We start from the raw sequence: 18,153 nt of genomic DNA on the forward strand, positions 1-18,153 counted from the left end.
GTGTCCACCATCACTGTTCCTTCGAGTCACAAGCTCCAAGCTGCTGTGGCCCAGGCCGGATGCCGGCTTCCTCAAGCAACACCTCACAGTCCTAGAGCTCAGGTTGATGAGAGGGCTTCCAGAAAGAACATCTGTGGCTGTGGCGGGCATGAATCCCTACCGTGCCTCATCACTACTGCCATAAAATTCACTTGGGATTTGTCATCTGACTGGGTCTGTCCTTTAGAGACTGATGGACATCCAAATAGAATACGGTCACGCACGGTAATAATTTTTATTTACGATGTATTTTCTTTTATTTACATTTGTTTTTTTACCCTCCCCCCCTTCTTTTTGGTATCGAGTTTTAACACTCTCTCTACCCTGGTTGCACGCCTGCTCTAGAAAAGCTGTAAACAACATTCTACTTCCCTGTACAAACTGCCTGTCAAAGTCAAAGCTGGTCGTTCTCATCCCGGTAATTACCTCCTCAGTTTAGACTTAATGCAAGTGAAAATTTTACTTTATCATAATATAATAAATAAAAGACATTAGGTAATTAGTAGTGCTGGTATATTTCTAAAATACTAAACAGACAAACAATAAACTGTGAACTTAATCACATGAGTTCTTATACAGTTTCAAGACAGGAAAATTAGAGCTCTCAGCTACAGTCATTTTAATAATCACATTGGATCTGCATTATTTATTAGTTATTACATGCTCAAGTGATTCAAGGTTGTACAATGCCTAAAATCATTCCAAAGCAAGCATACCTTTTGTCTTTTTAATTCTGACTGGATTACACAATGCATTTATTTGTATTTAGTTAAATTGCTAAGTTTATTTCACACATTCCATGAAAGAGACATCAGCCATCCTCTTGATTTCCAACCAGACTAGCTTTCTTTATGCAATCCCCTGTAAGGGAGTAATTTGCTAGCTCTTTTTGATAAAAAGCTTTGCAAACCTTCAGCCAGATTCTCAATGCTTTTGGTTCCCTAGCAAATCTCTAATACCCTCAGAATTCTCTTGGAAGACTTCAGAATTCTGGAAAGAGAAGTGGCTTGTAGAGGCACAAAAGACAGCAAGAATCTCAATTTCTATCAATAGCTTTCAAATTTGGAATGCTTTCCTTTTTTTTTTTTTTCCTTTTGCTGTCTGGTTACTCACCTTTCATTTGGAGACGTATTCTTGACAGTACGCTTTCCCATCCTACCCCACCTCTGCTTTAATTCCTAAATGTTTTCTGGATTTTGTGAAAAGCATGCAGCTTGAGGAATTTTAGTTGATTCGACTTCAATGGTTTTTTTTTTCTTTCTTTTTTTGGAGGAGGGGAGTTTACAGGATTGACTAAAACCAGCTGAGAACCAAGAAGCAACACTTTTCAGATAGAGAACCCATCTGTTTAGTCCTGGAGCTTGTGTGACTTTTTAGGGCAATTCTCTGTTATATTGTACGAAGAAAGTTCTTAAGTATCAGTTTTTTGTTTGCATCCGCCAAAGAAATGTAGAAATAAAGGATTGGTTACTTTAATTTGCTGCTAAATGAAAAGTAGGTTTGGCTTTATTCATGTCACTGTAAAAACTAAATAATAAAGTATTCACACCAAGCGTGAATTTTTTTTTTTTTTTTTGCCAGCAAAAGTTAAAACATCAAAGAAACCTCTTTCGAATACTAACAAATTTACTTACAAACACCTATATTTATTATTTCATAAATAGGCGCAACAGGTTCCATAAAAAAAGATTAAATACAGACACAGTATGAAGAAACAATAATACAGAGCCATATGTAAAGGTTATAATTTAGCTGTTTCCAATCTGTTTCTGCATCTAATAAAATACCAGGTAAGCATTTGGCAGTTTTATACATAAAAGGACTTAAATGACATTTACTAACCATTACACAAAAAGTGATACAAAAAAGCAATTTTTCTGCAGTACAAAATAAATGTGTTTGCGCTTCCCTTAACACTCGTTTCTTTTTGTCTGGTCAATGAGACAAAGCCAATTTTGTTTTTAAATTAAAATCATTTGGGAATACGTTTTTTTTTTTCTCAAATATTTTGAAAATATAGAACTATTAGTTGTTTTAAAAATGAAGTAAAAATATGAATGTTTGCCAATTTAACCCCTATTGTGAAATCAATAAACTGGAATGAGCCAGTTTCAAATTACAATTTAGCTACAAAAACATTCACATTTTATACTCTAGGAGAGTGTGACATAGATGCTATTTACAAACCTTGCTATGATTGCTACATCAAGCCATTTAAAAAGTCTTTAGTAGTTTCATATAAACACCCATTATGAAAACCAATGGAAAATCCAGGACTTTTATCCGAGACATCTACAGTTGCTAAGGCAGTTACTATCGCGCAGCACTTCACAGCAAAAAACCAACATAAAATCTGAATGGTCCAAATTTCCTTCAGGGAAGAAGAAAAACAATGTCCATAAGGGATTAAAAAAATAATAAAGAAGCATGACTATTTCTTCCAGAGTGGGTGACCCACAAGCTCAAATGGTCCTAAGTGCTTAGCAACTTGTATTTTTCTAATAAAATGGAGAACTGCCTTGGCTGTACAAAGCAGTCCGGTGAAAAAGACTTCCCTGAATTCCTCAGTGGAAAGAAGAGGTGTTCCGACTTTCAGGTAAGGTACAGAGCTTTGTCCCTCTGCATGCCCCTGTGTGAAGAGAAAACAGACAAACAACGCCTTTACATCTAAAACTAATGATGTAATGTATGGTGATTAACATAACAATAAAAAATTAAAAAACAAAACACAAAACAAAACAAAACAAAAAAGCAACGCCTTGTTACAAGACTGGTGCTACAGGTGACCGCGGGGGGCGTCTGTCTATTTGTTCTAGCTTGAGGGATGGAGCGGTGCACTGGGAAAGGGCCCAGGTACATCGAACAGGGATCGAAAGGCATTTGTTTATTCTTGGAACTAGAACTGCTTAAAAATTTCTGGATTGGTGTCTTCTGCTTTCCCGAACATGGAACCGTTCCAGATGATCTTTTAGAACTAGCAGGATAGAAAAGACGGGATCTTTCCATCTCCCAGGGAGCCGGGCACGCCAAGCATGCTATGAGAGCTGTCCACCACCAGGTGGCGATGACCCGCCGCTTACCCACTACTACAGTAGTCGTTATTCCAGTCCACCGGCTGGGCGGGAGGGTTTCTGCACCCAGAACGCACATACTCCATTGCTTGGGTTACCACTTGTGCAGCTGTGGATGTAGGATTGATTATAGTCTGATAGTCGGGTTGAAGAGTAAAACCCTGAAAGGGAAAGCAAATCCACAAATAAGGATCAAAGTGCCTCTTTTTTTTTTTTTTTTTTAAGGAAGAAAAGCCCCTAAATATTTATCCATTGTTTGCAAACACACTCCTGCCTTCTATCTTGTGCCTTTGTAAGGGCAAACGTATCCCGAGGGCCCAGAAAACTTAAAACAAAGGTAGAAAAGACGTGCCCACGACCCTATTCTTCTTACCTTTCCTTCATTGAACATGTGTGAGAAAACCTTTAATTACATACTCTTGAGCAGATAAACTGAATTGAGAAACAACTTAAAATATGGAGAAGCCAACTCAATCAGAACAAAGGGAAAAGGACCTAACCCCTCAGTTTATGTTTTCTATCAAACCTAAGGATACATTAATAGTTAATCCCCAGAATATGCAACAGAATCTTTTTTGAAGGATTCAGGCAGCAGGTGGCTGAGTGTTTTATTAGACTACACCTATTCACATATTGTTCTCGAAACCCATTTTCTTCATTCAATCACAAAGGGACCATCTGCTTCTTCTTTTATTTGTACTTCTTTCTCAGCTAAAAAATTTCAACCAAAGCTTTTTAACAGTTGTTGGACTAATATAAGGAAAGAGATTCAAAGCAACTTGCCACCAGAAAACACAGAGAAGGAAAAGTGTAAGACAGAGCAAATATTTTTAAATTGAAAAGTCTATTAACTGGCAAATAATAATCAGACTTCAGGAAGAGTCCTCTAATACACTGGTATGGTGAAGTGTTGACTTGTAATCCTTGCAAAGCTATTAAAAATTCAAGGACAGAATCTCTGAAGTATATAGTTATATCTGGTAAACAAAAAGCATTATACACTAAGATTTATTTTTAGCTTATCTGGTGAATTCAAGAGCAGCATAAGCAAACTTTGCTGGAAATGACCAAAAAAGCAACTTAATTAATCTCGTGGTTGTCTCCTTCTGCTGTGGATTTCATACATGGTTTTTAACCACAGAAAAATCAAGAGATTTAAAAATGAACCATTCCCTATTTACTTGCGGGGAGCTTTGGGAGGCATAATATTGAGTTTTTGCTGTTTTTGCTTCTGTTTTTGTTTTAACTCAGCAGAATGATCGGAGGATTGACTTTTAACTAAGGATATTTCCTTAGACTTTGATTCGTGTTTCAGTATCCCTTGGGTAAACATTCAAAGGTACCTATTATCAAATGTCTTCAATTCTCCATTTTGGCTTTAAGATATTAACTTATTTTCCATTCCAGTGATAAAGACCGCAAGCCAATGTCCACACTAATTCCCACCAAAACTGTGGATGAAAGACAAACCTTTGAATGATTAGAAACACATCACTGAAAAGTAGAAAATTCAGCCAGCCTGGCTATTTGACTTCACACAGACTAAAAGGAATAAAATATTTCCTTATTTTACAATTGGTTTGTGGAAAATAAGTATGTTTGTATAGACAACACCTGCAGCTCAAGCTATAAACATTTTCCAAAAGAGCAAAGTGAAAAGTAAGGGTTCAACTGGATGTTTGATTCTCTAGTCCTTTCCAGGCTGATTTCCTTTCTTCGTCGAGACCATGCTAAACCTCTGTCACACAAGGAGTCCCACTGGCTTTGATGAAATGTATTCATTCCATTATGGTCTTATAATATTATCTTTTCTTTTTTTTTCCTTAAGTAGGCTCCATACCCAGTGCAGAGCCCAAAGTAGGGTTCGAATTCATTACTCTGAGATCAAGACCCCAGCTGAGATCAAGAGTTGGATGCTCAAGTGATGAGCCATCTTATAGCATTGTCTTTATGGGGCTTATCATCCAGCTTGCTTGACTTCTTTCCTTAGTATCTAGGGTGATACTGGGCAAACAGCAGGACAAAGCTCCTAGAGAGAGGAGCCTTGTGTTGACTTCCACTTTGCTCCTGTCATAAGGGCTCTGGCCACAAGGACTGGAGACCAGAGTGTTGCATTGCTTACTGGATATTCTCAGGGCCTAATCTGTAGTAGTGGCTCAATAAATCATCTCTTCCAGTGAATAAAGCTTAACACAGACTCCTGTTGGGAAGACATGGGGCTGTATAAATATGTAAATGTCAGGGGCTTTCCTATCGTCTTAATGTGAAGTTCTCCATATTGGATTTTTGCACAATGGACAAAACATAACCTAAAAGTAAACAAGTGTCAGAAAAGAGTAGTTGGAAATATCTTGAGTTAGTTGAAGGCATGACAACATACGAGAGAGCAAAAAACAAATAAAAACAAACCAACTCCCTTCCACCCAACCCTACACAATCAACAACAGAAACCACCATTGCTTTTTATCCCATCCAGTGAAAATGGTTCCTGAAGGGCGGGTGAGAGACTGTCAGGAGAACACTAACCTTTGAGCTATTAGTTTAAGATTAAATGGGTAACTTCAGTGTATAAAACCAAAATGATCCGTCATCGACAAAGTTCAAAGATTTAAAATTCAGCTAACCTCACTGCCTAAATTTAAGAAGATCAGTAACATCCAAGCAACCAAGGATCAAGAAAAATACAAGTAAAGCCTTAAATAACATTATTTTACTTGCTCTCGATTTGGAAAATGCAATATTCTTCTAACACTAGTAAAGAGGTGCTGAGGTTGAACCTAGAGCTAAGTACATTTTTATTATTGATGTAAATATGAAACAACAATGGTGATATACATTTTTGGAACATGTTTGCTTAGCGGTCTAATTAAACAAGGCTGAATATTTTGCATTTTAATGCTCAAGAGAAAAATCACCAACTGTTTTGTAGCATGCCTGGAATTTTAAATTTCATTTTCTGGTGCCAGATTGAAATAAAAATAGAAAACATGATAAAGATTGATTTGATGTCAGAAGGGACATTTGCTCTTTAATTAGATTTCTGTAGCCCTAACATTTTTGTTGGGCCACATAGCAAGTCCTAAAAAGCCCACAGCACAACCAAACAGTGATCCTCATATCCACACTTTACTGGGAACTAATTTCATTTCCTGCCTGTCTGGAGAGGTATTTTCAACAGGCATCAATGTTTTTGTCTTCACAACTGATTTATTCATCAATCTCAATGTGATTTTTTTAAAACCTTTAAATTACACCCAAATCCTAAAGCAGCTGTTTATTACACAAGGAAATTGAAAATCTGTCTGTGTGATATCATACAAAGATTTTTTCTTAAGGTTATAAAGGAAGTTGACAGATATTAATGATTTTTTTTCTCATGACCTCATTCGACAATATAGTGAGCAGAAAAAAGGGAAGAAAACTGGACTAAAAAAAAAAGTAGCTCCATGGGTTTGGTGTATAAAATATTATTCTAGAAAAAAATGAAACTATTATTCTTGGTGGACTATACAATCATTTTTGTAGGATATATTCATTTTTTCAGAAGGATAATAAAATAGCTAACATAATACAGAAATATGAGATTATTTTAAAAATACGGTAGCCAGTAACTTGCTTTCTCTTTCTCTCATTTTCTTTTTTTCATGTTTGAGTGTGTGAACATGGCCCCCACACCCAGGAAGGAAACATCTTCAAGATAAAGGTGGTTTGGATGGTGCATCAGACAGGTCAAATTTCACCCACAACCTGGTTCTACAGCCATGGGGTAAAGACCAACTTTGAGAACTTGAACTTTGTCCCTGACAGACTGTTGTGATTTTAATAAATTGAGTGACATCATGGCTGACGGACTTTTTGAACCTGATTTTAGGATTATCAACTTGTTGGGGTTGCCAGTCCCCTTAACCTGAGGATCCTACTCCACTGACCTGCCCATGACTTGACCTCACTCCCCATAGTTCTCCCCTGATTCACCATACTTCCCACTGGCCTCCTTCTCAGGTCCCTGACCAGCCACGCTCCTCACCAAATGGGTCCTTTCAGCCTTGAGCCTCTTTTCCCTGTTTCTGGCCTCTGCTGGTTTTCCCCACCTACTCTGCCCACCTCCTTTTTTTTTTTAATAAGAATTTTATTTATTTTATTTTATTTATTTATTTGAGAGAGAGAGAGAAAGCAGGAGCGAGAAGAGGGAGAGGGAGAAGCAGGCTCCCTGCTGAACTGCGAACCTGATGTGGGGCTTGATTCCAGGGCCTTGGGGTCATGACCTGAGTCGAAAGCAGACGCTTAACCGACTGAGTCACCCAGGGTCCCCCCCCACACACACCTTCTGATTCATACAGGCTGCTTCCTCTTCTCAGACTTCATGTGTCTGTGCCAGCCCTCTACAGGGCCTTCTTTAACCATTCCAGCTGAAGGCTCTGCTATTTCTCCATACACTCTGCAGTCTGAATTCCTGTTCAACGCCCACCCCCCACAGGATCTTACTAATTTATCTGTTTATCTTATTACCACCACCACACCGCCACTGCTCCTCAACTCTGATGTCAGCTACATGGGGACAGAGGCCTCATTACCTGTTCTCATTTATCATTCCAATTCTTTTTGTATTTTTAAAGTTTTTATTTATTTATTTGACAGAGAGAGCCAGACAGCACAAGCAGGGGCAATGGCAGAGGGAGAAGGAGAAGCTGGCTCCCTGCTGAGCAGGGAGCCCCATGCGGGACTTGATCCCAGGACCTTGGGATCATGACCTGAGCCGAAGGCAGACGCTTAACCAACTGAACCACCCAGGCGCCCCTATCATTTAATTTCCAGAGCCTAGACAGTGTCTGGCACACATTTGGGGTTCAATTAATCTTTTTTGAATAAATGCAATTAAAAAAAAACTTCCAAAGAATTGAGATTCTACAAACTAACCTATAATTTCTTCTAATATTTAAACACTTAAGTTACTCATTTTTAGTTGCTCGTTTGTTCATTTGTCCATTCAACAATTATTTTACTTCAACCACCATGATCCAGGCATTGTTAAAAGTGATGTTAGTCACTGTAGTCTTTTAGCTATTTGCTCTCCATTTGGGGTTCATGCCATTTTGTCTTCTATTATTAATGTAAATTGAAATCAGGTCCTACCATCTCAGTAAGAACACTTTTTGAGATACACTAATAGAACTGACTTAAAGATTGATGAATAACGTGTCCAGTGTAATCTGTTCTATTTTTTCCTATTCAGTTCCGATTCTCTATAGAAAGACAAATCTCTTGAGTTTTCACATGTGGCCTTATGAAATTCTGAAACGTTTGAAAACTCCTCAGGATCACAGCTAGCTCATCCAAGGTGTTTGTGTAAGTAGAAAAAGGAACCATCTCTGAGCGGATAAGTTAGAAAATAGTGTCCTCTCTAGACAGAGCTCTAGCCCTCAACTTGGTGGAGGGGACTGTACCTTCTCTATTCTCTTGTCTGGGAAGAAACAGACCCGAGCTAGAGCATCGTGAGCAGAACACGGGCCCTCAGCTGGGCAGCACCTTAGGCTGGAGTCAATCCAACAACGCAAGGTTGTGTTCCTCAAACTCTTCGTTCTTTACACAAACACTACTGGTTCATTCACATGCAAGGACACCCAAGAGTGTCCCTTTTCTTGTGAGTGATGTCTGATAGAAAGAGCAGAAATTTGACCCTATGAATGTCACTTGCTAGTCACAGACACTGCTGTGGACAAGGTATGATGGTAGAAGTTGACTTTTCCCCAGTCTTCTTCCCTAGTGAATCAACAGCTAGTCTGGATAATAAGACATCAGAGCTTTATCAAAATCTTCGGCTTAGGGACCAGGGAAGGCTTCAGTAAAGAGACTTCGGTCCATTTGCTCTCTATAATCATTTTAATCTTAAAACTAACTAGGATTTAAAGACCCTCCAAATTCTTGGGAGACACAGGTTTTCTAATACAAAACTGGTAATAGTCTATAAGAATGATTAAGTGTGAGAGGCCCTGGGCTAGCATTTAATAATCCAGGCTCTGATTTCTGAACAGAACTGGGTTTTAAATTCTAGCACCAACCTTATGGGCATATGACTTAACTCTGCCAAGCTTGAGTTCTTTGCTTGTAAAATGAAGATAATACTAGTTCCTGCACTACAAATTTTCTGAAATTAAACACAAGGTAAAGTAATATATTATGGTTTGCTATTGTCAGCTCTCAGAAATCTTGTCTACAATTATAATAATAAAAATAAACGTGGTCGGCACTTGGGTGGCTCAGTTGGTTAAGTGACCAACTCTTGATTTAGGCTCAGGTCATGATCTCATGGGTCTTGAGCTCAAGCCCCACATTGGGCTCCACACTCAGCAGGGAGTCTGCTTGAGATTCTCCCTCTTCCTCTGCTTCTCCCTCCAACCCCCCACTCACGCTCACTCTCTCTCAAAATAAATAAATAAAGCCTTAAAAAAAATAAATTTGGGGGTAGTATATTAGATTCTTTTTTCTGCCCCCTCTCCATCCCACCCTGGTCCAACTATAGACTCAAATTCCACAGAGGGCTAGATATCAACTCAATTGGAAGCCCATGTTTGCATATTTAATCATAGCTCTGGGAACAATAGAGTAATTGGATTATAAGTGATAGATGAATTTGACACGATTTGTAGTTTTCAGCTTGATGTATGTTTTTAAAACAAGTTTTCAGGATTTTTGACTGCTTTATGTTTAGTTTCATTTGCACCATTTGCTCCTCATTTTAAAATTTTAAAATAACACCAAATCCTAAAGGAAAACTTGACTTTGAAGGAAAGTTAAGCTAAGATTGCACACAAATCCTTTCAGTAATTGGGGAGTGGGCAGAGAGGCTTCCAAACTTCTTGTGTTTTCTGATTTGTTCAGAAGCCATATATCTATTTTTAAACAAAACACCAGTTAACATTTTCATTTCTTAGTATTTTAAAAGTTGTACCAATCTGATATTTCTGAATATCAAAAAACAATGGGTCTGATTTCATTTTGTGGCATTTATTGGCCTCAACAGGCATACCAATCAAGGCTTTCCAAACAAATTTTTTTTTTTTTTTTAATGTAGAACCCTCAGTCCCAAAGAGGTCTTTAGCAGGAGTTGGCATCTCAACATTACAAATGTACTTTACTCAAGGAGCAGAAAACAAGGAAGGTGATTAGAAATGTGATTTCTATAAATGTGGCAAAAGGCCAGGGAGGGATTAGGAAAAGAAGCAGTGATCCATTGTTGTGATCCTATAATGCTGCCCAAACTCACCACCTGTAAATTATTATTTTTCAGAAAGCAGATGTTTGTTGACTAGCTTCCATTTTCTGTCTATTAAATAGCACAGAACACATATATCTCCCCCTCTCTTTTGCTGGATGGAGAGACCCCTCCTTCCCCCATCACTCTCCCCTCCTCTCCTCACTCCCTGTCCCCCGCCCCCCCACCCCTCCACACTTTGGAATTGGAGTCCAGAGTGCAAGCACGTACCTGCTGCATGGGAGGTGAGTGTAAGGCAGACTGGACCTGCATGGGGAGCTGGTTCCCAAGGGGCTGCTGCATGGCAAGTGGCGGGTGCTGGTGCATGTTGAGATGCTGGTGAAGAGGTGGACTGATCTGGAGGGGAGGAGGGGGGGACACGGCCATGTTTGCTATAGAGACAGTCACTGGCATTTGGTTATTCGGCTTGGGGGCTATGCTCCTGGGGAGACTGGGATGCATGGCAGTTAGGTGAGGATTCATTCCTGGTTGTTGGTGGTAGTGGGAACTTAGGTACAGAGCTGAGTGGGCCTGGCTGGGCCCATGGAACACTGACGGCTTTGAGTTGATCAGCTGAGGAGGTTGAGATGTCTTCACATCAACAGGTTCACTGTAGCTCTGTGAGGAAACAGACAGGAGCAGAGTTCAGAGAGGGACACACGGGGTGTTGATTTATATCAGCAAGATGCTTGGGGAGTGTGCTAGGGAACTTCAGCAGGAATCAACACCTGTTACTCTTCTTGACTCTTGTCTAAGAACTCTTCCACCATTATTTGTAATGCAACTGAGGCAAGACTGAGCTTAATCTGCTTTTTGTGATATCTAAAACAATCTCCAATGACATTTCCTTTTTCTTTGCCTCAATGCAAGCTCTAACTTGGTGACTTTTCTCATCATGCAGACCACGAACAAGATGGGGGGGCAGGAGGGAGGCATGGATGTCATCAGTGCCCTGATAGGAAAGATAAGTATGGCTCTCTTTGAAAGTAATTCAGTTCTGGAGTTCTTCTATTGATTGTTTCATTTTCTGTGTTTCCTTTTTATAGCCTTAGGGAGCCTTGGCCTAGATATTTGCACAAAGAAAACAAAGTTGGTTGATGGAAATGAATATGGGAAAAGGAGTTCTAAAATACCTTTCTGAAGTCATATAAAACCACATTAATATAGTTCCTAAGTAACCACAGAACTCATCTTGATTTTTTAAAGAAGTTGGTGATGAATTGTCCCCCATAATGAACTGGATAAAAATAATCTTAGAAATTTTTGACTCCATCATAAATTAATATAATTTTGCCCTAATTTTTTTATACCTTCATAAGGTCATTTCCTAATAATCTTTTCATTGACTTAAAAACTAGACCTAGCAGTGGGAGCTGAAAAGAATCAAGAATTAACCCCAAAGCATTTCTTCCGGGGTAACAACCCACCTCCTACTTTTGCTGAGAGAAAGAGGCTGATAAAACAAATGGGGAGAAGTGAAACCGGCTGGGGAACGAACATGCTACCATGTCCTTCTGGAGAAAAAAGTTGCTTTGTCAAAACGGTGTCTTGAGGATGCAAATAACCTTATTCTGCAACCTTGATATCATGCTTATTCTGTCTATGCGTCAAATGAGCTCCTGTTACTGTGGCCGGGTCTTTCTGAAACCTTCCCAAGACATACAGCGCCATCAATGGACCAGCACATTAGGGACACTGGTCGTCACGTAAGATGACCTGAAACACATCATGGGAACTTCATTTCACAAGTCACCCTATAATACTGTTAGCAATGCAACTCGTTTTTCCCCATTAGTGTAGGAAAATGAAATGGAAACCACAATGAGAATCACGGTGTGTCTACGTGCGGACTCAAGAAAGGTAGGCTGGGGTAAACGAAAGACCAGCCCCACATTCTCTCTCCAGAGAAAGGACACAACTGACATCTGTGAAAATACGCCAAACCATGGAAATCTGGGGTCCTGGGAGGCTCTGAATTCTGGGTGTACCCAGAGAATTCGAGCCCCTCCAAAGAATTCTCTCCTTACAATATTTATCTCTGTGTCCATATTGATGGTGCCCTTATGAAATAGGAACCGACATTCAGACTCCCTGTCTCCTGTATGAATATTAAAAATGTCAGAAATTGTTCACACACATTTTCAAGGGATGGCTTTAGGAGAAAGAAGCTCGGTGAAATGCAGGACTTAAATGGTGCTTTCAATTAAAAAAAAAAAAAGAAACTTAAGCAGATTTTTTTTGTTTTTTGCTTCTACTTAAAAATTCTTATTGTTGATGTGCAGAGTAGTGAACAATTCCAGGAAAAGGTCAAATGGGTTAATTCAGGCTGTGTAAACAGTGACTAGTCCTACATCAGAATAGCATGTACTCCAGTGATACACTTCAAAACTCGTTCCATATATGCCAAGAAGATTATGTGTTTATTGTGTGTCCGTGTAGTGAAGTCATCTGGGAAAGCGTTTCATTGTGTTTACCGCCTCCTCCTTAGCCTGCCACAGAAGGGCTAATTTCATACTTAGTCACATACCACATCAACTCCCTGCAGGAACAGAACTGTTACACACGATAGATATCTATAAAATTTATTCCACGTGAGTGCATCTTCATTTCTTGCTTTATAGATGTTTTTAATTTAAATAGAAGAAAAATCACTCCCATCACCCATACTATCAAAGCTCTGAAATATGTGGATGGGAAAATGTTTTCATTTTTATTTCTCGAGCCAATAATCACCTCGTCACCAAGTAACACAGTATCTCCAGAGTATAGTTAGATAACCTGAACGTGTGTATGCATAAACAAAATGCACATAGGCACATATGACATGTTGCTCAGACATAATCATACAATCGTCCCGGGAACTGCAGCCATGTAATTAAATAAATACATTTGTCCAACTGAACAACCTTCGAGAAATAGACTTAGGCCACATGTAGAAATAGAAATGCCAAATCCTGGTGAGTCCAGACGCTTGGCCTGCAGTGGGGCCGGCTCCGGGGGCCCGCAGCCAGTCCTGCAAGCCTTTCTAGGGACAACACCCACTTCACCCCCCTGACACACGCAGTTCCAGATTGTACTGCGGGGGATGTGTGGAAAAATAAATATCGTATAAAAAACAAGGTTCCAGGATAAAGTGTGTAGGGAAACAAGTCAGTGCCGTCTCGGAGCCTTCAGTAGGCTAATGTGTGTTGTGAATCTCCAACTGAGAACCACAGAAACCTTCTCTCAATGGGTCATTTCATGAGAATCATCTTCAACGGAAAGCATTGGTTCAGAAGAACTAATAAATTACACATACATATTTAAAATGGCAAATAGAACTACACTTCAATTTAAATAGTCATTTCTTGCCTGAAATAAGCTAATTTTTGTTGCCTCGAGTTGCATACTTAAATTACACAATCCAGGTGTAATATTACACTAATCTATAGTTTCATGTTTCTTGGAAAACTATCCACATAGTGAATTTCATATTCTAGGCTAAGGACAGTGACACAATTTCTTGAAGGAATTAGGAAGCCGGTGGCTTCCCAATTTCAGCCTAGAAGAGCTAAGGCATGTACATGGTAATGGTTATCTTCAATGGTGAATTCAAAAGAAACAATGAACCAAATTCTTCTGATTCCACCTTTTGAATAATAGCATGCGGCCCACCGTTTAGAGAGATGATAGAAAGATTGTTTCACAGATGGGAGATATAGAGACATAGGTACATAAAAATAGATTCCAGCCTAATTTGAGATACTTCTTGCCAGCCTCATGAAGACTATTTTCTCATGGTAATTACACAAAACATTTTGTCTATCCAGCCATTTGTTTGTCTTTTATCTTCTCCACACTAAGGCATGTAAATATCAGTAATGCTAAACCTATTTTTAACTAGTACTTTTAATCCCTAGAAGGACTATTGGCAAACAAATTAAATAGATTTCCAAAAATGTTGAGTTAGACAACACTCGAAACATAATTTTTAATATGAAGGGAGGAAGACTTTTGGGAAGTTACATGTTTTCCCTTTACTTTCTAAATTGTTGAATGTGACATGATGGATAATGTGTCCAGTGTCTAGCTATGTGCCCATACATGACAGGCACACCAACAGAGGCTCGCTCTCTGACGTCTCTCTTGATGACAATGTCCTGCATCATCAAGGAAAGGATCTCTGTTATGGTAAGAAGTTGAATATCTGTGTCTCATGCATCTGGCATAGTGACAGGACATAGAGAACACAAATACATTTGTTGAATGACCGAATGACTGTTCTTGACCAAGACTCCATGCTGTCACTGTTTCCCTTGCTGAGACTCCTGACAAAATATGCCATTCCTCTTCCCAAGGGGTGAGGAAAGATCTGAAATCTTTGAAAACCCACAGAATATCAGATTGGTCTTTTCCACTCTCTTGTCTGCTGTCAGTATGAACCGTACCTTTCCAGAAGTGATGAGAAATTATAACCCTCTGTCCTTTGGTTAGGTACTCTGCCCTTTACTCCCCACTGGATCTGGGGTGGATGGCAGGCTGCAAGGAAGCTTACTGTGTTTCACCTGTATTTTAAGAATTTGTATCTTTATGTGAAGGTCCACTCATTTAGATGGTGAAAAAAATCTGCTTCTAGTTTCACTTCTGGTTAATTCTTAATCAGACTAATACAACAAACTGCCTATTAATTACAGAAATATTTTATTTCTTTGGAAGATAGGTAGAATAAGTTCATTTTCCATAGCAAAGTGCCATGAATTCATAATCTGATTAAGTGGGAATATGAAGAAATCATAAATTTAATCTACTCTGTCACTTTCTTCTAATTAAACTATGAAAGCAAGGCTACAATTTTGCAAATCAATTAGATTGTTTATGAAGATCTCTATACCTACCATTCATAAATTAAAACTGCTTTCTCATACAAACTAAGTAATTTAAATTTGCTTCTATTTTCAAATACACTACCTACTTTTCGTTAGTGGTGTGTGCTTTGGGAAGGTCACCTGGTAAATGTGATTTTACCACTGTATACACAACTGAAAATCTACCCCTGAATCTGACATTTTCCTGGGCAGAATGTGTTTTTGCTACTAGTTTCTGAGTGAGTTCTATTTCCTATTTGCTTTTAGACCACTGATTCTGAAAGATGTTTTCCATCAGCAAAACGAGCATGTGTGTGTGTGTGTGTGTGTGTGAACAGAGACCTTTTGGGTCTTCTCAATAGAATCTTCCACAAGAGACACAACTCTATAAACATTAAGATACTTCTTATTAACCATGTTGTTGATTATCTGAGATAGTTTCAATCCCATTTACTTTGTATAAAGCAGACAATACTGAATAGTGTATAAATGCCCCCATTCTGGGATGATAAGTGCTATAAAAGTGAGAAACTGACAAAGCAATTGTTATTTAAAATAGCAAAGTATAAACACAAGACATAAAACTCAGTGGAAGCAACAGTATAGGAGTTGTTGAACCAAATCGGATTAATAGTCCATCTAATTTGATTCTTGTTTTCAGCACTGACCAATACTTAATGCACTGGAAATTAAACAAAATTTATGCACCTACTCAATTGTGCATTGTTAACTTCTGAAAGGAAAATTCTTCCTGGTCCTTGCAGGTGATTAACTTACACCCTGAAGCATGAGATTTTATTATCTTTAAATCATGATCTGGGCTTACGGAGCTGCAAATTTTATGTTAACAGTCATAAAATAATCCATCCCATTTTCAAATTCAGACCCAGTATTTGTCTCAATAGCTCTCCATGACATGAATTCTATAAGTTATTTCAAACAAAAGAAATCATTTCTTTTGAGTTTATTGTCCTTCCATTGAACTAAATGTTGTGGTTCTTTACTATTGGTCATGGCAACAGAGAACTTTCCTAATTTGATTCAATATTGTCCTCCACTGTACATTTTTATAAAAAGCTTCCATTGTCCCCTGTACATTTTGGCACCCCAGCTCAAGGTGGAAACAGTCTCTTATCTGATGTGTGCCCTTAAAGTCACGACTCTGATTACTGTTATTTAACATACCACAACATATTCATTCAGTTGTTGCCTCCTTCCAGGTTGGCACTTTCTTATTTTTTTAAAAGATTTATTAATTTATTTTCAGAGTGGGGAGGGGCAGAGAGAGAATCTCTAGCAGACTCCCCGTTGAGTGCGAAGCCCGACTTGGGACTCAATCCCACGACCCAAGATCATGACCTGAACCAAAATCGGGAGTCGGATGTTTAACTGACTGAGCCACCCAGGCATCCCCCACCCCCGGTTGGCACTCCTAAGAAGCTGTATGCATATTTCAATAATGCTGCTTTTACTTGGAATATTTGGGAATTTCCCTACTGGAATTCTCTTCAGAGCCTGTGGGACACTGTTTTACATATCCTCAGACAACTCTTTGTCTTTTGATGGTGGATTTGATTTTGGGAAACAGCTAATCGTCACTGGAAGCCAGGTCTGTGGGTTACATCTGGGTGATGTTTGGGGAAAAGAATGAGGTGTGAAAACAATGTAACAAGATTCGATTTTCTAATGTGGCTCATAAACTTTTCCTGACTGCAGTTCTAAAAGAGGAGTTTCAAAAATCTTTTGAATTCTGGGAGCAATAATAAAATAAGTTTGCAGCCTCCCAAAGTGACTACTTTGAATGCAACACTCATTTTGGGAATATAAATTCTGGTCTATGTGGTAAAATGAAACGAGTTTAAAGTTATACATTATTTTCAACATAATAATTTAGACCTAGGTCTAGGAATTCCTGAGTCTATGGAAAAACTATATATCCTTAAGCTTTACTTAATAGCCCAACCCAAAATGACCTTAAATAGAGTGTTCAAGCCAGGGAGCTCTAGCCTTCATAATAGTATATGTTTCTGGTCCTCGGACTACTCTTACTCTCCCCTGACTAATGACTCATAAAGACCATTTCAATGAGGAAAGCTGTGTAGATGAGTTTTTTAAATATCTAGATCATTTTTCATCTTTCTAAAAGGATGTACCCATGAAGCAAGTTTTTCTTATTTTAATGTCACTTTTAAAATTTCTTTATATCAAAGCAGTCTGGCAGACAAATTGAAAATATGAGCCAGTTAAATTTTCTATCGCACACAAACTCTGCACACCTACCAACAACATGAAAAATAAAGTTGATGATAATCATGGTAATAATAATAATAATGATAATAATAATAAATAGCTGGTATTTATTAAGTGCTTCCTGTGTTCGGGATCTTGAATCATGGAGTTTATACAGGGTTTTTTATTTTGTCCTCATGGAAACTCTGCGATGTAGGTCCTCTTGTCTTCTCTGTTTAACAGATGAGTAAGTTGAGACTTCAACTAGCTGAATAATTTGCATGAAGGAATTGAAGTTAGGAAGCGAGAAACCTGGAATTTGAACCCAGATCCACCTGCTCCCAGGGCCTGTGGACTTTGTTGCCCTCTGAGGACTCTCTCGGTGTGATGTTGGTAGCACTGTGGATGAGATCGGGGGCGTTCTTGTAGACGGGCCATGGACAATTAATTGTCGGTGGCACTTTAAGGGCCCTTTAATAGATTTTCCTTGATGCCCTATGCCTTAGAGATCTTCTCCAATTCTTATTTATAAACCTTTGCTTCCTGCTTTTAAAATTCTCATGGAAAGAAGTTGTGTACCCAGCCAATTCAAGAGTTTAATAATGCCCTGTTCAAATTCCTCCAGTTTGAAATGGCGTCTTTTTCCAGTTCTGGAGTCAGAGAAAATGGGGCACAGGTAATCACAGTCCTGGAGCTAAATCCTGTCATGGGCTTGAAC

At 38.8% G+C, this 18,153-nt stretch overlaps 1 protein-coding gene across 3 annotated transcripts in view; it reads right to left on the reverse strand.

Moving 5' to 3' along the window:
- Nucleotides 1-303: 303 nt before the first annotated feature.
- TOX (thymocyte selection associated high mobility group box) overlaps nucleotides 304-18,153 on the reverse strand; it is a 291,825-nt gene continuing 273,975 nt past the window's right edge. Inside the window, exons 6-8 of one of the 3 annotated variants that reach the window (XM_032421863.1) lie at nucleotides 10,594-10,980; nucleotides 3,120-3,271; nucleotides 304-2,668 (exon numbers count right to left, since the gene is read on the reverse strand). In XM_032421863.1, the coding sequence (XP_032277754.1) occupies nucleotides 2,632-2,668; nucleotides 3,120-3,271; nucleotides 10,594-10,980 (576 nt within the window). In that variant the 3' untranslated portion in view covers nucleotides 304-2,631. The remainder of the gene's footprint in view (nucleotides 2,669-3,119; nucleotides 3,272-10,593; nucleotides 10,981-18,153) is intronic. The other 2 variants (XM_032421864.1, XM_032421865.1) reach the window with 2 other exon arrangements.

This window comes from Phoca vitulina, unplaced genomic scaffold (assembly GCF_004348235.1).
Source record: "Phoca vitulina isolate PV1807 unplaced genomic scaffold, GSC_HSeal_1.0 scaffold25, whole genome shotgun sequence".
Taxonomy (NCBI): Eukaryota; Metazoa; Chordata; class Mammalia; order Carnivora; family Phocidae; genus Phoca; species Phoca vitulina.